General features: G+C 43.6%; 1 protein-coding gene across 17 annotated transcripts in view; it reads right to left on the bottom strand.

Annotated features, from left to right (window-relative positions):
* The window catches only part of GRM7 (glutamate metabotropic receptor 7), a 271,411-nt gene that overhangs the window by 123,829 nt on the left and 120,821 nt on the right, over positions 1-26,761 (bottom strand). For all 17 annotated transcript variants that reach the window (XR_013955340.1, XR_013955341.1, XR_013955342.1 and 14 more), the window contains exons 3-4: positions 3,418-3,559; positions 2,430-2,584 (exon numbers count right to left, since the gene is read on the bottom strand). Coding sequence is in view for 14 of the 17 variants with exons in the window: in XM_080605575.1 (XP_080461701.1) it covers positions 2,430-2,584; positions 3,418-3,559 (297 nt within the window). In the remaining 3 variants the exon portion in view is untranslated. The remainder of the gene's footprint in view (positions 1-2,429; positions 2,585-3,417; positions 3,560-26,761) is intronic.

Raw genomic sequence — 26,761 nt, forward strand, 5'->3', positions numbered from 1 at the left:
TAGCAGCATCACCTATTTAATATTAAGTTTTGGTGTTCTCTAGGAAGGAAAGCTGCAGTACTTCCCTTTATTTGTTAGGCATCTGTTTCTAACATATTACAAATCCTATTTAACACAAAAGGAAGAAGCAAAAGGATAATTCTCTTGAGGAGTAAAATAAGGACAACCCCTTTATTCATCCTTAGTATAGAAGCTCTCACCAGCCCCAGTGGGAACGAGGCTGGCACTTGAGTGGTGCCTTGCCTTGGAGCCGGTGAGCCGCAGGGGCTGGCGGCAGCACTGCTGCACACCACTATGGAAAAAGGAGCCTGCTAGGCTGGGATACTGCTCAAGATATCTTCCTTTAGGGCAAATTGAGTTCCATTCTGCTAATTTAGTTTGTTTCCATCAATTTATAGGGGAAATCAAAGCTTCTTATTTCATTTATTTTATGTATTCATTCAAAGAAATCCATTACTAAATTTTAGGAAGCAGATGTTCATTGCTGGATGATAAAAGAATAACATTAAAATGTCTGTTTCCAGTTCTCTTGGATTCATAGCCAAATGAAATTACTACAACAACAGAAAGAAAAGCAAAACAACATACAGCAGCATAAATGCAAGAAAGACAGACAATCCGTACGGATAACAGCCTCACTAAGCAAAGAAGTGCTAATACCTAAGGATTACTTACTTCCTATAAGTAACAGATTCCAATGGATGCTTCTCACTGGATGACACAGAAATGGAATTGGTTCGAAAGGAGAGATGTTGAGTTCTGGAAAACTGCTTCACACAGAGAGCAACACTTAATGGGATAGGTTTGAGGATTATTGAGAAGGACAGTATGAGAATTACGGTACAGGAGGGTGGGACTTTGCTCTGTGCTCTTAACCAGCCTTTTACTCTTCCTCCTTACAGGGCTAAGCAGATGGCAAATACAGATGGTAATTAGGGATGGATGAACGGGATTGAAAAAGGTAAGTACAAGCCTGAACCTTTATGAGTGGTCACAGAGCATGCAGGAAACGTTTGCTATTGACATTGGAACTGCTATTCTAGGACACTTTGCTCTGCCTCTCCCTTAATGCCAAGTACAGTACCTATTTTTGGCTGAGTGTTTTCGCCCTTTCTGGCAAATAACGTGCAACTTATGGACCTCAAAATATGTAACTGCTCGTACGGTAGGAGCTCTTGAAGAATGAGTGCAATTATATATATAGGCAAAATATAATTTACGCCTCACACACTCTAGTAATCATGCAGTCTGTGTGACTACAAGTGCAGAATGCAACAAGCCAACTTTTAGGCAATAGGCTAATATAATCCATGAATAAGCTATCTGCAGGCTGGATGAACATGCATTTTGCAGATGCATTAACTGTGCTGATATTTGTAGCTGTTACCTAACTGACTTTCTGTACATGAACCCTGCCCCTTTGTTATTGTCACTTGTTTCCAAAAGCCAACCCCATTATGTCCAATAGGCTTAATGTATAATGTAGGAGCAAAATATTTTTAAATAAAAAAAAAAAACTTGGAAAGTTTTTATTTCTGTGTACTGTTGGTAGACTTTTAGTTTCTCTGTCAGAAACCCTCAGGGATGAATACAAACAATATGAAAAGATTATTAAAATATCCTGTTTTTAAGAAACAGAACACTTCATTGTCTATCAACTTTACGTATTTATGGAGAAGTAACATGTGAAAATGCCTCCAGGGTTTAAAAATTTAATATTATAGATCTGAGAAGAATAACTAATGAGGTGGTAGAGTAGACACAGTAAAAATGAATGCAAATATTTGGTTTCCCTGTGACTGAAGACACCAGAGCCCATTTCAATGCATGCAACACATTCAAGGGCTCTTTGGAGACCCTGCCTGGCACAACAGAGGAGTTAGTTCTCTTTGCCCAGTGTCCCTTCTATAAAGAACTTTTCATGTTAAAGAGAACATGGACTCTAATCAGCATGTTTGGTTTGCCCAGAGGAAGTCATGTGGATAGCTGAGCATCTCTACAAAGGGGATAGTATATAGTATGTAAGAATCAGACAATCGACTGAATTTTTACTTCTTCAGTAGAAAGCTTACCCAGTGCTTCAGAGGTGATATGTAATTGCAATAGATTTTCCCTTCCTGAATACATACATGATATGTTAAGATCATTTTGGTTTACATCTTTTTTGGTGATATAGATAGCTACTGGTCACTTTTTGGTTGTGGAAATAGCATATAGTTTTTGGACGAGCAACACAAACATTCAGGAAAATTTCAGGGGATAAAGACTGGCTCAATGTGTTTTATACTCTTTCGATACTACCATGCCTGTACATATTTATCCACAAGAAAAAATATAGGCAATCAATTTTGTACCACAAGATTTTCAGGAAACAAAAAAAGAACGGGTGAGAAGCTGTGAGAAAAAGTCAATCAGAAGAGACTGCTCACCCTCAATGGTCGCTCGCTTGGGCAGGATGGTGATGGCTCCCTCAGCAACGTCCTCCTGCTGCAGCAGGGGGCTCACTTTGGAGCCCCACGTGTCCGAGCCCACCCACAGAAAGTGCCCGACTTGATCTGCCCTCTTGGCGGCTGCGAGGATCTGCCTGTGGAAAAGAACATTTTGTTCACAAGTTAATTTAATTTGAACACGATTGCTTGGTAAAAATAGTGTGTGGCAATTGCAGAATGAACAGAAATAACGTATTCCTGTAACCAACAGAGCTCAGAAATTTCACAACACATTGTGTCACAATCCATGCAGCACTGATTAAACCCTTCTTTTAATTCACCCTATATCCTAAGAATGAAATCACAATTTTACTACAACTTAAAAATTTTGCCATTGACTTCACTGAAACCTCATCCCAATTTCTTTCTGTCTCTTCGTATAACTGAGCCTCTCAGCACCTGACATTGCCATCAAAATTTCAAGCTGATTTAAAATTCTCAAGTGAAAAATAAGAGTCACGCTTCTAAAATATTCTTTATATTATTTTAAGGGCAAGTGGTACCTGAATTATGTGGTTTAACCTTAAGCATCCAAGCCATTTTGTCACTAGTAACCATCATTTGCCAGAAAATACACTGTGAGTTAATAATACATAGTAGTATGAGCTTGGAGAGAAGAGCATCTTCTGTTTGAGAGGTAAGGTCAGGTCTGCCATCAAATGCATGCATAATCCTACGACAAGAAAAGCTTTCAGACCTTCATTCTTTTCAGATCATCACTCCCTTCTCCCCAGTGCAGCAATATGTGGCCTGGGGTGCCACAAGAGCCAGGGCAGCAACAGTCACGACTCCAGAGTTGCCCTACAAAGCGTCCACACCACATCCCCACACGGCTCTTACCAACAGACATTCCCCCTTCATTATTTGTGTTCTTGCTTTCTCATTTCTGCACATCTATCAAATGAATTAGTTCCCTCATCATCCTTACTTTATGTCCTCATCATTGGCAAAAATAACGATGGCCCTGGCATTGGGAGTTTCTAGGAGCTGCTTGATAATCTTATCAAAGTCGATGGTCTTGTCCTTGCGATCCTGGGGGATTTTCAGGGACTGAGCAATGCAGAGCCCACCTGCCGAAGAAAGAAGAAAAGGGCTCAGTCAACGGAGAACACAGGAAAGGCAGCGGAGACACATGTGGACTGAAAGGGGAGCCTGGAAGGAAGAAAAACTCTCTGACTGCTGCCTTCACGTGGAATTTAATCTTCACATCAGGTATCCTGAGGTATTGCTACAATTTGGTGTTGTCTGGGTGGGACATAGACTTGTTCCTTAAGATATATGCAGTAAGCACACCTGAGCAGGGTCATGGATTGAACAGGGCTGTGAAAATAACAACACAGAGTAATAAACCAATAAACGAGACAGCAAGGGGAAAAAAGCAACAAAACCCCAACAACAAACATGAACAACTTAAAACAATTAAACAACAACAACAACCCAGGCTCAAAGGCAAGTGGTGTTTACAAGGTATTAGACAAACTATCTTGGTGCAGAGCAGGGACTCTGATTTTGCAAGTTAAAGGATATTAAGTGAAAATGCTTCTGCTGAAACAACTTGTTTGAAATAGGAACGACAAATTAGTTGAAATATTGGCAAAAGGAAAGACTGGTCATGAAAATCCTTTCTCTTTGAAAATGTCCATTATCAAATGGGATGGAGCTGCCCAGGCAATTGTGATCTCAAGATAAACTACGTGTCTGTGAATTGGACTTCTCATAAATGCACAGAGAGTATTGAAAAAAATAGTAACAACACAATAATAGTGATAACCACAGCCATATCAAGGTAATAGTTTTAACACATTTCACAAATTACTGTTATTTAGCATGGTTGGAGAAAAATTAAAATTAACATATATAAAAAAAATCACAACTCCAGTGACATTCTCCTAGTCACTGTAAGCAGATGAAATCACACTTCTGCCTTTACTGTTTTGTTTCTCGGCAATAAACTCTTTCATCTTTACTGGCATCCTAGATAACAACTTCCTCAGCATACTGCACAGTGTGTTAATTAATAAAGCATTAGAGGTACATAGTAAGAATCGTAAGTGGGGACGAATTACTTAAAAGACAGCAGGACAGAGCAGATATTTACTGATACACTTTAAAATCCAGATTTAAAAGAACAGCTAAATGAAGAAATAGAGAAGGTGTTCTGTAGGACAGGATTTCTAGAGGAGAAAGCTCTTCTACCATCAGCACATCCTGCCTGCATACATTCTGCCAGAAAATACCATAATCGTCCTATAACATGGCAAAGCTGACATAAAAACACCTAGAGGAAAACCACTGAGCATTTGCAAATACATGGTTTTAGAGTTGCAAAATATGGCTCTGCTATATTACATCTCATCTGCGATCTCTGAGTGCTTTATAAAGAAGGTCAGGCTCATTTTTCTTATTTCAGAAGTGGAGAAGTTGAGACACAGAGGCTGACTGCCGTCAAGCCAGGTCTCTCGGTACTAGGTGATCCAAAAACTCCAGGGAAAAAAGATTGTTTCCAGTGGGAAGAAAATAAATTGTAAAAAAGAAAAGGTTGAGAAAAGATAAAACAGAAAATAACCTGTAAGTTTTTCACTGACTCACACATGGTTTGTTTCTGTTCTACAGTTATTACAACTTCAATTTATCATAACCCGATTTTTTCTGGAAAAGAAAAGAATACCGATTTCTAAACAGAAACTTCATTTGAAAATGAGGAGAGAAACTCTAATTGCTAGGAAGTTCCAAAAGCCTAAACACTTTTGAAATCCTCTTTCCTGTTATTTTCCCTAGTCAAAATTAGATGAAACCAACCGAGCTTCAGGAGCAGTTATCCAGCTTTCCCAAATTGCCCCATTTGGCACGGATTACGCCTTGGTTAAAGGCTGACCCCCGGCAGCTCTGCCTTTGAGCCCGAGACTCCCGCTCCAGCAGCGGGGCCACAGCAGTGCCCGGGCGCAGGCACCTGCGGACAGCGGGAGGGAGGCAGGGAGCAGTCGCTGTGTCCGTGCGCCGTGTCCAGGGCAGGACCGGGCTCCGTCCTTTTCCTTCTCCCAGTGAAAAGCCTCTCCCTTCGGGCATCACGCCTAAGGAGAATTTAAAATTATCAGCTGCTGAGGGAAAGGGTCCTCCCAGGCTCTCCATCGCATCGAGCCAAGGTACTTCCAATCTCCCACAAGGGACTGTCATTTCTCTTCTTAAATAAGACTTAGGAACTTCGGAGAATTCATAGAGGGGGGAAAAAAAAAAAAAAGGATTTGTCAGATGGAAATTAATGCATTCCTGCCATGGTGTCCTTTCCAGAGGGTCCCGCTTTGACACAGCAGAGCAGGAGAGGATTTATTTTGTAGTGACGAGACCAAAGGGCTTTTGCATGCTGGATGCAACTGTTATTTAGACACCTCTAAAGGTACCGTGGAGATCCTTGGCAATCCCTCATAGCTCTCCATTGCTTTCATTCAGAAAAAGTGAGCTCTTACAAGAGGACCAGAGGCACAGCTCCAAAGAACAGACACCCACAGACAGGCGCGCGGAACAACATTCCCCAACTTCGGATTCCAAGGTGCAGTGCCAGTAAGTAAGAGCTTTTAAAAACAGGAGAAAGGAATGCTTACAGTTTCTTTTCCCCAGACACGAGGCTGCACACACACGAGGCGTGTGGGCGCCGGGGGGGGAGAGCCGCCAGCAGCGATGGGGGCTGCAACCAGGAGCCCACAGCAGCGGTACGTTGCTGCTAAGAGCCTACCTTCATTGCAGAACCGTTGTATCCAAGGGGCAAAGAAAAAAGGAAACAGAATCTAGACCATGTGATTATAAACACTGTGGTTATAAAACTACTATAAAAAAAAAAGAAAGAAACAGTATCTAATATTAAGTAATTGCCACCTACATGATTTAGGTGCATGAAAAGAGGACTGAAATAGTTGGCAGGCCTGCTAGCTCAGCAACCCATCCTGACAATAATTACACCTCTTGTGTGGGTCATGCGATCTCTACTGCCTGGATGGAGAAGCCAAAAATCTCATTATAGTTGATAATGATTACAGCTGAACTGAGCATCTTTGGACAGAGACAGCTGCGGCCAGGCTCAATAGTGAGGAAAAAAGCCCTCCAATGCAACATCCAACTTGAGAGCATGGGATTTCCACGTGGTTTCAAAGAACAGGGGATCCAGGATGGAGAAAGGATGCTCGAATTTCGGAAGGATGATTTCAGGTCTTTTTTGCATCACAGAGGTTTTTTCACTGCCTTGGGCAAGTCGGCTCTTAGTTTCTCTGCCGTCCGCTGGTGCAGGCAGGTAACAGATTCCTTTTTAGCATGCCAGCGCGGTGAGCAGTACAAAGCACAGCACGGGCAAATGAAAAAGGCAGAGAGTAGGATGCAAGAGGATCAAGACCCAAACGATACAATTCAGACATGTTGATGGATATTTTGATTTTCAATTGCTAGTGCCTCTTCCAGGAAAGTGGCATTTTTACAAATTGACTAATACGTGCTCCCAGTCACTGCGCGGGTCAAGACGCATTACTGTCTTTACTTGCTTTGCTTTGCTCAGGCCTAACTGGGCAGCACTGGCACCCGAGCACAAGCTCCTGCTGCAGGAGCGGGTGAGCTGCCAGCCACCAGCTCTGCTCCGCTCACATCCCATCTGTTTACAGCTGGGCTGACGAGCTTGTTCGAGAGCGCTTCGACCTCTGCGGAGGATCTCATGGCAGGCAGAGGCATGTGCCATTTTTCTTTCCTTTGCAGTAACAGCTGCCCAAGGAATTTAGGGTATATTGTCCAAATGACACATACAGAGTAAGTTTAACTTTCACATTCTCGTCTTGCATTCTTATTACAACAGGAAACACATGTGCACAATTATTTAAGTTGTCAAGTTAATTCACAGTGCTCCTGAAGTAAAAACCTCCAAGAGAATTACGCAGTAAAAATCTGAGAGTTGCAAATTAAGGATTTTGTCATAGGATTTCCGCAGTAAAATATTACCCCTGATGGACTGGAGAGCCATGAATGCTCCCAGCAGCTACAAACTGCTCTGGCAATTGCCGGTACCCTGCAGCTCCGGCAGCCACAACACCACTGCACCCCGCAGCCGGCACGAGGAGCCCCGTGGGTGCACGGTGCTGCAGGAATCTGTCCGGCAAGCGACGAGAGCAGGTAAGCGGCACTCTGCTACCAAAGGCAAGGCCACCATAAAGATAATGGACACTGGAAATGCATAAAAGGGATTTGAACTACAGATTCATGAGAGAGCATTCAGCAGTTGTGCAAGCCCAGCACACAGAGGTGCAGGGCAGGCAGCTGGTGCCCGCTCCCCCGTTATGCTGGGAGGGAGAAAGGCAGCGCTCCCTCGGCTCCGTCGTGGTCCCTCTGGCTATGTGCACGAGCAAGCAGCTGGATCACTAAGACTTTGATTCTTTCCAGCACTAATGACATTGCCAAAATGGAAAACTTCACGGAAACCTTTAAGAAGCATAATTCCTTCTTCCTTTGATGCTTGGAGAACAGCTCCAGCTAACAAATGTATTTTTTTTTTTATTTTTTTCTCTCCAGAGATGGTTAAAAACCAGCGAAAGACAGAGTTAGGAAACCCAGGACTGAATCTGGCTGATTGCATCCCCAAAAGCCTGCCATGGTGGTGGCCAACACACGGAACAGCTCTGCTCCTCCCCAAAACACACAGCTGTGCTCCTCGGAGGCAGCGCGTGCCAAGGAAGGCAAGGCGAGGGGCTGGTGCCCGCTGTACGCTCCATGGCTTCAACAGCCAGGCACAACACTTGTGCAAAATGAACTTCAGAAAAGTGTTTCTGCTTTTCTGTACAGTTGGGAAAGTTGTATAAATGGATAGTCAATTCCACTGTTATCTAAAAGAGACCGTAGTCTTTGCTAGGAGTGATATCTTGGTTTGGATATTTGGATAGAGTATGGACAAGTCAGTTGAAGGAGTGAGCAGTGATTATTCTGTTAGTGCCCTTTCCAATTATTTAGTTATTTATTTGTCTGAAAACCTGCAATGATCTTGGGAAAAGCAGCATAACCTAATCAGAGGAGAAAAATTCTCTTTACTCAAGAAATTTTTGAGTTCCTGAAATTGGTGGATTTGAGGTTTTTATAACCAAGTTCTTAGATTTCCTCTGTAATGGTGAGAGTCAGAATGCTTCTGTTGGGAAGACGGGAGTGGTAAAGCAAAAGGGAGAAATGTTTAACTCCTTGAGAGATGGAGTTTTAGAAATTCACAGCAATAAATAAATGTGGTCACAGCAACAACTGAGGCAGTCAGTTCTCTACCAGTCTACTCTTGAAACAATGTCTTTTCTCTCCTAGGCTATGTATGGAAGTCTAACATTGGCATCTTTGCCATCTTTTCCTGCTGCCAGCATATGTTTTCCTAATAACATCAAATCCGGGAACAGAATACCAGGAGCAGACCCAGTAGGTTCGGCCTTTCCAGATGCGCCTTTGTCCAACAAGTAAGCCATGAAAACGCGCAATAATCCATGAAAAGGACAAGAAAACAAGGCCAACCATTTCCTCAAACAATGACTTGAAATTATTTGGTTTCCTAGCTTCTAGTTTTCCCAGTGGTTTGTGCCACTTTGGCAAAGTGACCCAATTGTTTTGGATTGTTCCAGGCATTAAAATTCCCCACGCTACGAGCCACTGGCAGCACTCTTCGAAAACACAGAAAGGCTAACATTTCAACTGAAATTAACAGCGCCTCCAGATTTTTTTCTTTGGCAAACAAACAAAATGCAAGTGCAGTTGGGCCCCTGCCCCCCGGCGGCTGAAGGAGCTCCCTGGGCCGTGGAGAACCATCCCGGGATGCTGCGCCGAGCTGCAGTGGGGGCACAGGGAGGGGGCTGGGTCTCTGTGGAAGGGACGTGCCCCCTCCAACAGGCTCCAGCTCTATCAGGAGGAAATAAAAGCAACTGCACAACACCTCCCAAAGCAGTACTAGTAAATGGAGACCTTACTCAGAGACTTTTTGCATGATTTTTTTCCCCCAAATCTTTTTTTCAGCAAAAGACTCTCCTGAACTTCATGAATTCACTAACAAGACTTACTTTAGCACAGTTTCTGTCGGAAAAAATGACATTTCTAGACAATCTCTGGGCAAAGGGAACCTTCTTCAGTTTCATGTTGATCCTCCTAATGGCCACTGCTTTCTCATACGCTTCTGGAGGATCTTTAATTAACTAAGTGATGCTGGATACAGGGGCAATTTATCTGAAGATGTTGGTCAGGATGTTGGCAATTAAGGATATACAAATACCTGCCAGACTGAAAAGGAAAATTAATGGATCGAACTTCTTTCCTCTCTTCAGTTTGTTTCGTTAAAATTAAGAGCGATTCATTTTTCCTAAAACAACAACAACAAAAACTTCATTTAATCTAAAAGGGAAGGAGTCATCATTATGGCCTCATAATAGGAAGCAGACGATGAGTTACATTCACATGAGGATTCTAGTTTCCTCCTCCCACCTTCCAACTAAAGCACCCTGAGACGTGCCTCTCCTCCTTCGCCAGGGAGGCTGTGCCGATGGCTCACCCTCCCTCCCTACCCACGGCCCCCTCAGGACCTACACCACCCTCAGCCGAAGTAGATGATCCCGACATTCAGCCATAAAGGACAGTGCCCCAAAGAGACCGAGGCCAACTCACACGGGAGCAAATCCCTCTGCGGGACGAGAGGGACCTGAGCTCTCCCCCGGAGCACTGCATCCCCAGCTATGGAGCTCGGCGGGACGCGACGCGGTACGGCCCTCATCTTCCTCCCAGCTCCTGCCTGACAGAGGTGCAGGATGAGCCAAGTCCCAGTTCACAAAAACATTTAGGGAGCATGAAATCCGACTTCCCTCCCAAATTAGTATTCAACTCCATTTTTCTGTCTTTTTTTGCAGGCAGATGTTATTCCTTTAGGAACAGAAGCAAAGTGCTAACGCTAAGTGATGGTGACCAGAAGTTTGGGTCTCGCAAATAAAGCAGGATGGGCAGGGTAACAAAGATAAATCGAAAATGACCTGTTGTGCAACAGGTCAGATGATATGAGATCCGCTTTTTGGTTTCCTGCTTTTACTTAGCATGGCTAAGTTAAATGGCTTAGAGGAAAGATTCGCTTTGTTCAGCTGCCGCCAGGAACAACGAGCTAAGACCATTCTTTCCCTGCCTGCATCAGATGCCAGCTTTCTTCTTCTTCCCCTTTCGTACAGAATACACGTGTGAGACTCTTCTTCACAAGTATCCTCAAAAAATGCTTTGCCATGAAAACGTGTATTGAGGCATTCAAGGAAGTTGATTTTTGAACTCTGCCATAAGACATTTTGTGAGTACAAAAAAAGCAGAGAAAAGAATAAAAAGATCAAATAACAAAAACAGGGTAATCGCTGCAAAAGATAAAAAGGAAAAGTTTCTCCTCACACTTTTCCAGTCCTCAGCTTCTTGAGTCGTATGCACAGCGTTTTCACAACACAGAGACACCCAGTGGTGCAGGGCCAAGCGCAGGCACCTCGCCTGGCCCACCAGGCACCAAAGCCCCCACGTCGTGCTGCCTGCTCAGCCCACCTCGAGAAGTCCCTGCAGCCCCTGCTATAAAATCATCGTTAACAGACCATACCCTCAAGGCTCAATATCAAAGCACTTTCTAAACATCTATTTTACCTCCTCCCTTTTGCATTTATTTATATTTATATATATAGTTGTCACCGCCAGCACTAGGAAGGAGGACCACATCCTTCCATGCGACAGAGAGCAGAAAGCCGGGCTGGTGGCGTGCGCCCCTCCGCCCTCGGTGCCCACAGCGGCCTCTGCGCAGGGCAGGCTTTTCCCTAGGGTTCCCTTCTTGCTCTATAAAGCTAATGGAGAATTCGAAACTCCAGTGGAGAAACTGTGGCCTCAGCCTTGTGATGTATCCTGTGACATTAAATAACCGTCGTGCTCACCCTGCTGTGCTAAAAGCTCTGGTGCTGCAGAGAGGCAGCGTGGTGCCCATCCATTTGGTGCAGAGCGAGTCCCGGTGGCTCCAGCACTGTAAAATGCTATCGTATGACTTATTTCACGGGAATCCCACTCGGATGGCATAGACGTGGGGCAGAGGTTGGGCTGTATCGCTTAATGCTCCAGTTCCCAGGCAGCTCGAGGACAGGCGGGCGAGCTGAGCCATCTGCGTGGCAGCAGCTGCAAAGCATGCAGGGACTTGGAAGAAGACAGAGACTTAAAAATATCATAGCTGCCTTCATTTGCCCGCTGACAGGTTATATACTGTGCCTCTGAAAGGCAAAACCTCAGGAGAATTCTCTGTGCAAGTTCAAGCAGTCATGCATTAAATTGTTCGGGGCATTAAACACCTAACTCTGGTATTTAAGGGTAATGGATGTATCTAGTAATCAAAGTGTTGCTTCAGTATCCATGGATACCCATGATTACGTGGTATTTTGATTCTGGTACAACACTAAGTACATTATTCTGCTTCCCTGAAATTCTCCAAGAGCTATTTTTCTTATCACCCCTTAATTGGATTATCAGGTAGCAAAAGAGACAATTTAACACTTTTTCAGATGATTTCGCTACAGAGGCTCTCTTTTTGGGGGACTCACTCTCCATAATACCGAAAACATTGCTTCAGAAAGTTATGTTTGCAGTTTCTAATTATTAAAAGGAACTCTCAATTAAACTGATTAATACGTTCCTTTAAAATCAGCAGCTGCTGCGAGCTGCCTGCTGGACGCCTCGTGGAGGGGGAGAGGCAGGCGCAGCAGCGGGCTCGCACGGGTTGCTGCGGGAAGCGAGCAGCTGATTGCTTTCACGGGGCCTTCCCCTGTGGATTCGTCACGCTTCCAGGGCAGGCACAAGGTCTGACACTTGCTCAGTTTCACCAAAGCGACCCGGAGCCTGCAGCCACCGCTCCTGCGCCGCAGCTCACATTGCTGCTCCTGAGCACCGGGACTGTACGGGCGGCCAATCGGACAGGCAGGGAACGGTCAGTTTAATTACAGCTTGCACCCAGATTTTTAAATCTAAACAACAAAAAGAGGTTCTGACCCCCCAAGAAAAACACCTGCCAGGGCACCCACATGGTCCCTGTGGTGGCCCTGTGCAGCCCCGCGCCGAGAGCCCTGCGAAACCAGGCCCACGGGCAGGAGAGCCCGCGTGTCCCAAGGAGAGGAATTCATTGGAAGAGGAGGAAGATAAATATTGAAGGCATACAGTATTTTTGTCTTTTTCTTTCTTTTTTGTACTATTATGTCTGTCACTGGTGGGCTTTGGCATATAGTTATATACCCTGCATATACAATTTATTAGCTCCAATGAATTTTACCTCTAAACCTCATATATTCTATAGAAGAAAAGGAAACCAGAGGCAATAATACTGAAGACTGAGTTTTGTCCCTGAGTAGTGCTTAAATGACCCAATCAGTATTGTCCCTGTGAGCAGACTTTCATACCACAATTGCGGATATTTCCTGAAAAAGCGGAATTACATCCTACGGGAACGGGAGTGATAAAGATTACTACATATTCTTGAAATACAACCAGCCCCGCCAGCTTGCTTGCCCTCAAACTCCTCACCAGTGAAAGAGTTATTCACACAGCTGACATGAAAGCCACAAAATCTTCAAAGAGCAATCAGTGAGAAGTCAATACGTGACTGATGGGCTTGCTCCGGTTGTGAGGTGTGCGCTGGCGTGTGGGTAAGGATTTCAGAGATCTCCTGCCATGGGTAGGAATCCTCTTTTATTGTTTTATATCACAAACAGAGTAACCCCCCCAATGTCCACTTTACTGGGTTCGTTTGCTATCAGCCTTGTGCAGGAAATAAGAAGAATTGCAGTAGTCTAATCTAGGAAAATTGCCGGTGCCATTCCCAAACGTGTAAATTCACAATGAACCAAGCTTGGAAAATAAATCCTGACTACACAGCATTCTCTGACCCAGTCTGTCCAGCCACAAACGGAAAGAAATTAATTTACTCTGACCCTGACAATTAAAATATACCCAGACATATTCAGAGAAACCCACTTGGGTTAGACCAGCATTTGCTGGTCTAACTTATCCACAGCTCCACCCAGAATATATACAGCTCCATAAAATGAAATATTCAGGAGCGTTGAATTATCACATTTAAAGGGAAAAAAATAATAAATCCAGAAATGGCAGCTGGGCCCATAAGTCCACAACCAAAGTTCTGATGAGGCTCTTTGCCAGGCGTTTGTTTCTTTACTAGAAGCAGTTACTACGCTAGGTACCAAGAGTTATGATGTTCTTGCATATGCCAGTAAAATAAGTTTACAACTGCACTGGTGTGCAGATAGGCTAGAATTTAAATTAAGTCTCCATAGTATCATAATTCAATTGTAAAAATAAGATCTGCCCCAATAATAAAATTACATTAAAACATAGAACTGCAACAATTTATCCAAGGGGAACAACCCTTGTGGATACGCAGCAGCCCTAACTTAGAAACTTTCTATACGGAAAGATTCTACTAAATCATTTTAAAAATTTGATTTTTGCTAAACTTGTTTATTGCCTCATTTTTTCATGTTAGACCTCATCATAACCAAAAAACAGAAGACAAACTGATACACAAGACTACTATTTCTAGTATGTTATTCATTAATGCTTAATTCTATTGTGTCACAGCTTAGCTCCATATTTAATGACATTCCTACTGCATTTTATCACCTCAAAAATTGTCCTTTATTATGGCAGTTAAACTCCAGCAGCATACAAAAATTAGGACTCCCTGGAACACTAAATTAAATTATAAGAATAGTATAAGATCATAATTTTCAAAGATTTAGAAAAGCTCCGTTTCCTAGACACAAAATAAAGAAGGATATCTTGTTGTGCCAACAGCCATGCATGCTCACGAACTCACGTTTGCTCAGATTACAATGCTCCAAAGTGTTTAAACCAGCCTCAGCCTGGTATTTGCAGCAGGAGGCACTTGAGATTTATTGGTGTCCTAAAAGCGGTACGAGACAAAGTACATTTGAGCCGTACAGCGTAACCGTATAGAAAAAACAACATAAAATAAAAGTTGTACTTCTGCTTCGAACATTTAAAACATTCTCGTCATTGCAGCTTTACTACAGCAGAGCATAAATGACCCAGCCAGGCTCCAGCCTGCCCTGGAAAGCCGCTAAGAGGAGGTAACTTCTGTTTCGAAGGGCTTCTAGATGACAGCCCAGGGCCGGAGTCTGAAGGACCAGCTTCCCAGCTAAATATCAGTATTTGTGTGCAGATATTTGCCATATACCAATTTCTAACAAGAAATGCCTATCATCAAACAGAAAAGTGAGCCTCCAAATTCAGACACCAGAATTACATTGAAATGAATATAATTAAAGGTCTGCAGGAAATCCCGGGTGCGTCTGCTGATCAATGGGATGAACATCACAGAAGTGCAAAACCCTTCGTATCATCTCGTACAGCGTGAATCCAAAAATAATGCAGTCCTCCCCCTGTCTTTTAAGAGTCTGGTCTAGTCAGACTAAGACCGACTCCACTGTGTTGTGCATAAAAATAGCGAAGGCAAAGTTCTCAGAAATAGTGTCAGAACACTTTATAAAACACAGTTTCTTTAGGAACAACTGTAGGCGGTGAAATCTCTGGCTGCAGATAGAGACAGAAACAAAGCACCAAAAATACCGTGTTTAAAAGCATAATGTACAGCCAAGCAATGATACAAATTAGAACTATGCTCAACACAAAACACCCGCTAAGTATCTTAGTCTTGCAGCTGGTTCGTAAATCCTGAAAACTGGCATATTTGAAGTCCTAAACTGAAATTTGCAACGGGAACAAAGCAAAGCAGTCATTTACGGTAGGATTTCCAGTGCTGTGGAGGAGGCTCCTGGCTCCAAGGAGCTCCACCTGGGTAGGAAGATTGTCTTGGACACGTTCGGGTGCCTGCGGTGCCAGAACCCAAAGGGAGGTAACTGGGAGGTTACCCGCCGACGTGGAAAGCAGCCATCGGGCTCCGATTTGAAAGGAGATTGTTTCAGTGAATCAAGTAAGAAATAAACGATCTCTGTTTTCCTGTAAATAAGTGTTAAGATTAAGATGTATACAGTCCAATCTGAGGTTGCATAGCTGAGACCCTGAGCCATTGAGGCGATTGAAAAGCAGACCTGTTACCTGCCACGAAAACTCGCAGGCTGGACGCGTCTCACCTCCCGGCAGGCGGGGAGCGTGGGCAGCGGGCAGCTAGTCTCGCCCGCTCCTAATCTCCAGTTACTTGTTTGCTTCCTAAAATGCCTGAATGCAACACTGCTCACAAACAATACCTTCCAAGGCTGGTTTGGCTCCCTTGCAAAAAGCAATTTCCTGCAGCCTTCACATACACTAAAGAATCCTGTGCTCTATGACATGGTTTTATTTGTCTGAACTGCCTCTTGGAGCTCCACTCTGTAATTTAGGAGACTGCTTAGTGCTGTGCTGCTCTTGCAGGGATATTTCCCCCCTAGTAATAACGATGCCACCTCTGGATAGTGAATCATTATAAATTGCAAGCACAAAATGATCTCTAATGATGAAGCTTTTCTAACTACAATTTCGAGTGTTCCCATGTTCCTAATTCTTTTTTTTTTTTTTTCTTGGAGAGGTAGCATAGTATTTTAGCCTTCTCTCAGTTAATGGTATTTTCTTGGTTGTTATATATCTGTACGGGCAAGTAAAGACTTGTCAGATCTTCAGAGAATGAGAAATCCAGAGAATAGCAATGACACAATGACAAATCCGGGAGGGAAGGTAGGGAGGTTTAGAAATCTTTTAAGTATTCTTTTGGAAGAAAGCCTGTTTTCTAATTTTTCACCAAAGAGGCGGCCAGTGTTTACAACATGAAAAAATCTTTCATGAACCAAATGTCAGGCTTGCAAAGACTCCACAGGAGACAAGGCACATGAAAACAGACTGACAGGAACTTCTGGGCTTTGAGTTAGTGAGGACAAGACGCGAGACGTGGGACCAGCGCACAGAACTACAAACAAAAGCACCCAAAAGCAAACAGGACTCGCCATTCACCTATCTTAGCTGGAAAGATCAACTACAGTGTTAGCAGGGAAACAAAAGAAAACCGGACATCAGGCTGAGGGACAGGAAGGATTAGAGGAAAACACAGTAGCTTCCATAACATTTTGTTTAACCTCCGGTTTCTTGTGTTTCGTCCAAGCCGAGGCAGAAGAGAGCCACTTAGCACTCTGTACTTCAAGCAGGATGAAGGTCTCTTCTCTGGATGCTTCAGCAATCATCCCAAATCCTCTTCTGGGGATACGCTCTCTAATTAGCACGTCCTATTCTGCTTGCTGCTTCCCAAGTTTAATTGAAGCTCTAAGTGACACTTCCCTAAGGTCCTAACCCTCAGTTCTGCAGCCTGCAGGTCCCTTTCATACGGAGATCACAAGAGAATCAGACTGTGCGTGGTCTAATTTTACAGACAGGAAGTTTCATGATGCATCCTTAGCAAATTGGCATTATGTTATGCATGTTCATATTTCGCAGCATTTTGGTGAAAGCTGAATGCAGCTCTGACTCGCGCACACGTGTGTTAAAAGCACATGTAAGCTCACCATCTCTAGGGACTGGATGGGCAGATGGCAGCTGGGATGACTGAAATACCAAAAGATAGCTTTTCTGCTAGGTTCTACCCGGGTTTCCAAGACCCCAGTCTTGCTGCAGCATATTTTCTGTCAAACATTTACAGACTGTGTTACACAAGGGCATAGCTGCAGACTTGTGGATGGACCACTGCTTTCTGGGATTCAAAACAAGTGCATTCAGAAAGAGCTAAGAATTATTTAAATAGAATAGGTTCCCAGTCTTTGGATGAGGGAAATAAAAAATAGAAACAAAACTCTAAGGAGTCCATGGTCTCTTCTCTTTCTCATAATCCTCATCTCCTTCACACTGGAGTAATGTTCTTAATGTACAATGCTGTGCTTTAATAACCCTCTCTCAAATGACTACTAAAAATGCAATATAGTTCAATAAAACCACTATCTCAGCATTGCAAAAAACACCTCCCTATATACTGCCTGAGGATAATCAGTTCAGTTTAATGGAGTTCTGCAACAAAACGTAAGAGGCACAAAGTTAGGAGCGAGCTCGTGGAAGGCAGCCCAGGTTTCAGCCTAGCAGTCTTACCTCACGTCAAACAACCGCTGCCGGACCCCGGGTGACAGAGCAGAGGCACGCCAGGTCCTCGGGGGGCTCTGCCGAAGGGCACGGCCTCCAAGCAGGCTCAGAGGAGGCAGGGGCCGGCCGTGGGGCCAGAGAGGCCCTGGGGAAGGAGCCTGCAGGCAGTTCCGAGTACTGCCGGGTAGGGGTCAGGACGCTGCCCAAGCATCCTGGGCACTCGGTCTGGGCTTTCTTTGCCTACCCTAAGTAGAGGGGTACGGGTGCTGGGCTGCAGGCACGTCTGCCCTGACCTGACGCTGAGGTCCTATGGACACTGTGAACTGGAAGAGCAAACACAGGTGTGGATGATCCTGGGAAACAACCATAAAGGACACGGCGCAACGATCACCCTCTATCTGGGACAGCAAGGCTTTGCTTCGCAGGCTTTGAACTGCAGTCATGGTCTAGTTCCTGAGATGCCTGCGTGCATTAGCTCTCAGATGAAAGTTTGCCACAGCTCAAGGAGTGACCTTAATACAGTTTTCAGCAGACCTGAGCCCTAGCCTCTACTCGGCAGGTGCATTTCGTCTTTGCAATTCACCTGCAATCCCATCCGGGCAAGCCACAAATATAGATGTGCAGGTCTAGGAGCATAAAAACCTATTTGGCAAAAGATGTGCTCAACCTAGCCACCGGGAACAGCCTCCGCTATGCAGCCATTTACATTCACTCCCCCTGGGAATCTCAGAAGATGGATCGCATATAGTTATATATGAGTTCTTTTAGCACAAAGCTCTTCATTGACTGTTTTCTAAAGAGTTTTTTCGATGCACATCCCATTAAAGACAATGTAATTCTCTTCATTTGATGCTTAATTCAAGAGGTGTATGAAATACTTGTCAATATTTGGACTACCTAATGTGTTTAACTGAAAGAAAAGTGATTACTGCTGAAATCATTTCTCCTGTAAAGCCCATACTGCCCTACTGTGCATCCAGAAACATTATGAATTTTTAAAGTCTTCATTTTCCTTTCAAGAAATGGAGTTATGGCTATAGTATACCTGTATTTTTGACAGACCAGTTTTTAAAAAATCATCCTTTTCCTTCACAGAAGGAAGAACAAAGGAAAAATAGATCATCTTATCCCCCTCCTCCCTCTCCCACACCTTTTGCTGCATACAATAAAAAGCCCAAACCCAAGTGTTGGGACTTATGGGAATCAAACACTGATTTCCTGAGGTGAAGGGATCCTGAGGGATGCTAGAACTACCCAATTGAGAGGCTCACGGGACAGAAAGATAGGGAGGACTTTATAGGGCATGTTCTTTTCACCGAACTTGTTACTTGCCTACTTAAAAATATGACTTACTAAAATGAGTGAAACCACAGGAGAATGTACACAAAATAGCAACAAACATATAAACCACAGTTTTCAGGATTTTTAGGTAACACTTCATTTCCAGAAAGCACTTCTTAAGCACCAGTGTCAAGCAATGGAAAATAAAAAATCATATTTTCCTAAATTGAATGCATAAGGCAGAATACCCACCACCAACAGTTTGTCATCATTCACTCATCATTCTGTAAGTTTTAAAGCCCCCAAGAAGCCTATGCTAATAGATCTAATATCCCAAATAAAAAAGGCAGATGCATTGCAGTAGCATCTATTAACATTAAGAACTCGTACTCTTTTACGAAGACGGTCTTTGCACTGATGTGAACCTATAAGCATCAACAGATTTTTCACTGTGCGAGAAGGATGGAGCGTCAAGTCTGCCTGAGATCTGTCTCCCGCAGCCCTGATTCAATGAACTGCGCACCCAGTGCTGCTACGGCGTGGGACACGCTGGACTACTTTGTTGTACTCACCATAAAAGAATAAAAGCAAGTAAATTTACTTTGCAGCAAGAACTCAGGAGAGTGAAAATATTTTTATCTTCTGTTCTTTGGCACTTAAGGAAGCAAGAAATGAGGTCACGCTCTCAAATCAATAGGTAAATATTTAAACAACCCTTACATAGCAGGAAAGCTTGATCTCTAGACCTTTGCTGGAAACTTTATATGGGAAGGAAACGCTAGCAAATCTGAAATTCAAAAGAGAAAAGAGACCAAACCAAAAAAAGGATGAGTAAAAATTAATATGCAGAATATGTCCCTTTTCCCTTACTGTTGGGGCACTCATCACATTAGTTTAAATTTAATTAAATTTCCTTATATTATTTGCAGATCAAATTTCACACTCTTCTACCTACACCTCATGATACGCACCTACAGCTACAGTGCTGAGCGGCCCATTATTTCAGTCACCATTTATTATATCTCATAGGAATTTAAGAGATAAAAAGCTCAACTTGATAGATGAAAATGTGCATGTGCAACTAATTAGTAAGAAGAGGAATTTTGCTCGCTTTATAAATCCCCGTACTTCAGGAGGTGACGATACCACTAAATTATCATCACCAGCACACCTACTTGCTCTGAGCACGGGCTGTCCTTGTTCCGGGCTTCTGATGCACCCACAGAGGTGAAAACCAGGCCGAGGCTGCAGGAACCTCCCCAGAGGAGTCTCCAGGTACACACGTGCCGTTGTGAAGCCACAGACCAGGCCTTACCGCCAGATTCTGACGTCTGCTGGCCGATCAAAAGTCCCTGACCTGACGGGGAGCTGCTGAGCTTCCTGAATTACGCACTATGACCAAACGAGCAGATTTTAGGATCACATTGAAAACAGCGGCAAGATCTTTGCTGACCACCCGGACGTCTGTATACCAAACCTGAAACCCGGGGACTGACGTGTGAGAGGAGCACCCAGCAGGTGACTGCCCTCAGCATCCGAAAAAGGCCCGGTAGGGTCAGCGGGCACCAGCCCTCAGTGGGTCAAACTGCCCCAGGCCTTCAACCAGACCCCGTGGCTTGCAGCCTGTTTTACCAGCCAGGAAAAAGAAGAGAAACCCTGAAAATTATTCAACTTTTTAAATGTTTTTGCCCTGCAAGAGCAAGGAAGCAACCCCACCTGCCCCTCTCCTGCTACGTGCTGCTATCCCACCTGAGGACCAGATGGCAGCGGTTAGGTTTCAACACCTTTAATCCGTAACACCTGATAAGAGACAACAAAATTCTCTCTTGAAATTGTTAGGCCTATTACTTGTATAAAGGAATTAAATAATATTAAATTATGCGTGTACTACATTAACTAAAAATCAGTAGATCAATGTAACAAGAGAACGCATGATAACTTTTACTTCGCATAAAATAACTATTTCCTTTATTTTTAATTCATTTTGTGGTCAGGAAGATGACAAAAATAACCTTTATTTGGCATAAACTATTGCCACGTTTAGGGGAAATTAACACTGAAAATTAATTTCAAATATTCCTCTTGGTTTCAAAGGTTTTAAATTAATCATTCTTCCCAATATTTTGACATATTGGAAGAACTTGATTAGATTGATTCAAAAACAATGACTGAAGAGACAGCTCACTGATTTCATTAGATTTCTCCCTGGCATTCCTTGCCTACCTACTCACATAAGGCTTGCACTAACACTACTGAAAAGCTGCTTTACTATCAAATCTATTTGAATTGAGAGCACTGAATTTCCTATTTAAAATTCTATTTCTTGCAGCTGACACACACATCAGTTCATTTCATAGCTCATGTCTTTGCGTTATAACATTTATATATATTTTTCAAACTTCATACATTAAAGTCAAGGTAAGCCGTTAGAGCCATTTGCCAAGCACATCGAAGCCCCCCATCACTTGTGCAGGAACGCAGAGCACTGTGCTACGGCAGCGGCTCAGCAGAGGCGGCCCGAGCACGGCAGCTGGGCGCAGCTCTCCGCAGACCCCCAGGCACCCAGCATGTTTGCCCCTCGAGGCAGCCGAGCGTGGGCACCTTGCCCTGGGGTGCCCCAAGGTGCCGCAGCCCCCAGCACAGGGAGAAGCAGACGCTGCCTCAGCAAAGTGCAGCTCGCTGCTGAGCGACTTCCATCAGCTTGCTTTATCCAAGCAATGGGTACAACTATATAAAATGCAACAGGCACTAGCGCTTGCAATTGTTAGTGATTCTGTAGCCATGGGGCTAGAAACTCACTCGACTGCTCCTGAGCAGCGCTCTGCTGCTGTCCACTCGCATTTTTTGTGTCTTTAAAATGCCTCCAGGATGTCTGTGACCCCTGCCAGGCGGTGATGCACGCCCCAGCAGCGGGGCAGCCGTAACCTCTCTGCCTGCGCCAGACCGTGCCCAGACGTTTGATCGTGCCGGAGCATTCCTTCCTTGTGCACGTCTCATTGAGCAACGTCCGAGTGGCGACAGGGTTTAGACATATTTGTACTGAAGCACCAGGTTTTGACATTGATAGTGCAGCAGTTACAGCTACTGGAGCAGGAGGCAGAGTCCTCGAAGCAGCTCTGCTGCCTGCCTGCCCGCAGCAAGCGTCGGGGCACAGGGCAGCCCCAGCCTCCCGGCCAGGAGCCAGCCCTGCAGCCACAGCTTCTGCACAAATGGGTGTCTTTTAAAAGCCAATAAGCATGCTTTGGTATGCCTATATCAGAGCAATGCAATGTTCTCTGCATAAAAAAAGGATAAAAAGAATATATGCATAATATCAAATGGTCTTGTTTAATCTGTTTGGTTTCATTTGTTCTACAGACTTGTTGTTTGGGGGAAATTAATGTTTTTTAATTAAGTTGCCTGCATAGTTACTTAGGTAATACGTGTTTATCAAATATTTTCAACAGTTCCACTCTACCCAAGCAGCACATCTGCACCAGTAGCTCTAGTTTACTGTGGTAAAGCAATTTGTTGAGTCATGCTCTTTTTCCCTCTGCAGCCCATTTTGATTCCCCAGACAGCGTCATTTCTCCATTTGTTAATCCATATTTAATTTTTAAATCACAAAACACCCTGGTTTTAAAGATAAGCTTTTAAAATGCCCTCCTACACAGTCTTTCTTGCTGTCTCCCGGGATATTGCCGATAACAAGCAAAATCATATGCTTCAAATATTAATGAAGAAGCTGCTACTGGAAACTGAGAACTTTGAGGCCAGGTGATTATCATGCGGAGATGTGATTTAAAATCCAACCTGAAGAGAAACAAGGCTAAGGAAAAAGAGTAGTAAAGGCAACACGACAGTTTGCAAGTGTCAGATAAGGATCTATAGAGACATCCCTTCGGTCCAGCTCAGCACGTCTTGCAATCCTTGCATGGGCTGGGAGCCCGGAGCACTCGGGGTGAGGGCTCCAAAGTTCCTCCTTCTTAGGGACACAGAAGATACAAGAATAACCATTAAGCTGTTGATTTCTCCTGCTTGGAGCATCCCTGGGACACACATGCAATTTACAATCCGAGACAAAACCTTTCATCTGTAAGCTGCCTCATTGAAATCCAGGCACTTATTAAAATCCCTTGAAAAATATTCACCACAGAGCTGTTTGCCTGCTTTTGGTTTTGGTGCAATATCATTTGTATGGGAATTTCCTGACCACCTTAAAGAGAGCCCGAAGGCCGCAGCTCCAGGTGGGCGCTGGGCTGGGCTCCGGGCTGGGCTCCCCGCTTGCCGCCAGGAACACGGGGTGACGAGGGATGGCTGTGGCAGCCTCCTCCCTCCTGTTTTGAAAGCCTCCTAAATTCCAGAGCATGGCAATACAGTCCTTCATATAAGGAAGAAGGCTGTTCATTATTTCATGTCCTTTCAAAGGGGCCAGAGGTGGATGGGCACAAGAACTCCACCAAAGGTGGAGTCGCACATGGCGCCTGGAAGCGATGCACGGGGCGTTACTGGAAACCTTCCCTCCTCACTCCTGTGATCGATTCAAAACCTTCCTTCTGTGAGTTGTCAGAAAGGGACCTTTAAAGAGCTCTGGATTCACCTGAAAACACGCGTATAAGAGGCACAAAGGGGCTCCACTCCTGCGTTTTTCAGAGTGTCACATGCTGTAGGAACAAGTGATTTCTTCAGGGTTGCTCCGAGCGATAACAGCAGAGGAGTGCTGTTCTAACTGAGGGTCTCAGTAAAGCTTTTAAATGCAAACTTGATTTTTGCCACATCAGAAAAACATTTCTACTAAAGTAATTCTGAGAATAAATTTTAATTTATCAGTGCTATTCAAAAAATGGTAAAATAATCTCACGGATAAGGAGAATTCTAGCTGAAACAGTAGCACTGGTAAATCCTGTACCTGACTGATAAATCTTGGAAGCCAATTTGGAATTCGTTCCACCTTTCATTCAAGATTCTTTATTTTTCTTATAAAAGTTACGGTGCCTAGGAGACCTCCCTCCTTTTTAATTACTAGTGCAGGCTGATTTGTACATGCCTTTTATTAGGGGTAAGGTCACTGTCACTGCACACCTCTGTCTTTCAGATATCAAAACAGCAATGTATGATTCTGAGCTCCTTTACTGAAAATTAAATAGGCACTTTCTACAAGAAAAACAAAAAAGCTTCCAGTTTTTCATCTGGTTATCTACAAGCCTGCTAGCACTTTAGTATTTCTCTACATCACTCGTTCATCCTTGAGCCATCTCTAGAAGCGGGGGACATATTTATATCCCTCTGCTCACAATAACACAGCAGCGACCTGCAGAAGGTCCATAAAGGATGGACACATGTCATGGACATAGGAGGACATAGGATGGACATAGTCACAAATGGGGTCCAGGAGCCAAAGCTAAATTCAGATCTCGAGTCTAAAGTGACTCATTAGTTCCTGTATATACTTCATACATTAACAGCTGTGTTTATCTTCCCAGTAGGCTGGCCAGGCCAACCCCAAAGCCACAAGCTTTGGTAACCGTTCCTTCTGCATGCACCCTTCAAGGATGTGTCCCTTAAGACTCTCCTTAAGGATTCTGAGATTGCAGGAAAGTTGGGTGGTAAGACAATGGACAAATGAAACATCGCTGAATTATTTTGTGAGTCCATACCAAAATAACATTGTATGAACGATCATCCCCTTTATGCAGCACGGTGTAGGACAGGAAGTTTTCTGTCGAGGACCCTTCACTGAGTGCAAGGAGTCAGGAGTCAGGGACGGCCTGGAGCAGACGAGGGTGCCCGGTGGGGTCCCTCTTGGGCAAGAGCAGAGCCAAAGCAATGAACACCAGGTCCTCTCCTTGGCAAAGTAAAGGAAATAATCCCAAACACACAGGTTTTTTAAATGCCTTATGAAGTCTCAAGATCATTGACATTCTAGCCTTTCCCTCCCGACAGACTCTTAGAAAAAAGGCTGTTTCATTCTATTATCATTATTTTAACTTTATTCAGTAGTTTAGAAACATGATGTACTGCTTGCTTTATACAGAAATGCAGAGTTCAAAGATTTTCATGTCCTCTGACTGGGTTTAGAGAATACTAATGTAATCTCTACTTCAAGGCACTGAGCTTCTGTAGCAGAGGATAGTGTAGAAAAATAATTTCATTTTTTCCTGCATTTCAACTATATAATGAATGTTCCCACAGGTTTTAAATAAGCATAAGGGCTTTCTTTTAAGAAAACTCTAGTGAAGTAGTCGGAGACACAGTACAAAATATTTTAAAAATATGCTTTCATTCTTGAAAAAGCACATAGATACCTCTGAGAGTAGGAGAAGAAAAATAAACATTTAGGACTGCGTTTCTGCACCACAACATCATTATCTCCCCATCGCACTGTAAAGTATAAGACGCTCTCATGAATTGATGCAGTGCAGTGTCAGGACCAGGAAAGGACATGGGAGTCCAATCCTCTGCACTGGTTCGTGTCCCCTCCTGCTTCGTTATCAGAGAGAAGTTCAACTAAAGTATGAGTTCCCATCCACCTTGCAGTAGGAATGTGCTTCAAATGTTTACTTTTAGATAAATAAATGGAATTCTTAAAATGCCAGCTCAAATGATTCACTCTAAGTCAGTAAAATGGAGTATCACGAAAATAATATTATGTTCCAGCACTCAGTCTCGTATTTCTTAACATCTTCTGATAAAAACACATTTTAAAGCCTCGTCAAATCTCACTTATCAGATGTCCTCAATAATTTCATATAAGTTCATTAAAAAAAATGCAGTTCATGATGGTATTTGAATTCAATACACAAACTGCATAAACACGCAGTTGTACACTGACAGTAGTGAAAATGCACTTTGAGAAGATAAACAAGATCCTTGTTCATGCACTATTTATAAAGCTATTGCTACTTGCACTGCTAAGGCTACTGCATGTCAGCAGTTAAAAAACTTCACATCTGAGCTGCTAATGTTCCAGTTCAGATAAAATGTTTCAGGTTGCATGAGGCTTTTTTTTTTTTCTTGTAATTAAAGGACAAAAAAGCAGAGTAGTGGGAGGACTTTCTGTTTTTAATGGAAGGCATGTCAGTGTGGGAACACGCAACTGTTGCATACAGCTTAAATGGAAGGGATTCAAACCGAATCGGTTCGATGCACACTTCTTTTACACCAATAAAGTGATTTTTCACAGAAGTTGTATGCCTGTGTGTCTAGCAATGTATCGAACCAGAACTTCACATTTAGTGAAGTCATATTTAGTAGACCTTTGGTTTTAAATTCAGATAAAAATTAATGTCTGCACGTTATTATAAACTTCACGGAACTGCCTATAAAATCCTGTGCTACCAACGGGAGAGAGACAAAGCGCAGCATGCTGGAGGGCAACATGACAAAGTGCCTACACAGAATTCAAGAAAAACAGAAAGCATTTAACGTGAGATATGGCACGACTAGCTAAGAACAGGTTTTTAGGGTACTTTCCTTCTGTCTCTCTCCAGAAGCAGCAACCATGTTGGAGAACAGGACCGCAGCAGGGGAGGCAGGAGCGCACACGTGGCGGTCACATCGCACAGCGCAGCCTCAGCGCTCAGAGCTCCGCGCTAGCTGCGAGTTCCCTCGCTACCTGGCAGGCTGCAAGCACTACACAAAGCAGGATGAGCATGATATACCATCCCATCTCTCCTCAAAATCTCTAATCCAGGTTTTACTTAACACATGGTTTCGTCAGGGTGAAAAGATGATTTGTAAAATTAATTTTCCTAAGAAACCTATTCAACTGTAAGCCATTTAAAGAGCTAATTTCCTCTGTGTCCTCCAGGAATGTTATTTACCAGGATTATCTTTATCAGGGAAATTATCACAGGCAGTTGAACATTTTTATCTCGCACTATCTCATT

This window comes from Anser brachyrhynchus (assembly GCF_964034855.1).
Source record: "Anser brachyrhynchus genome assembly, chromosome: 10".
In the NCBI taxonomy this organism is placed as follows: domain Eukaryota; kingdom Metazoa; phylum Chordata; class Aves; order Anseriformes; family Anatidae; genus Anser; species Anser brachyrhynchus.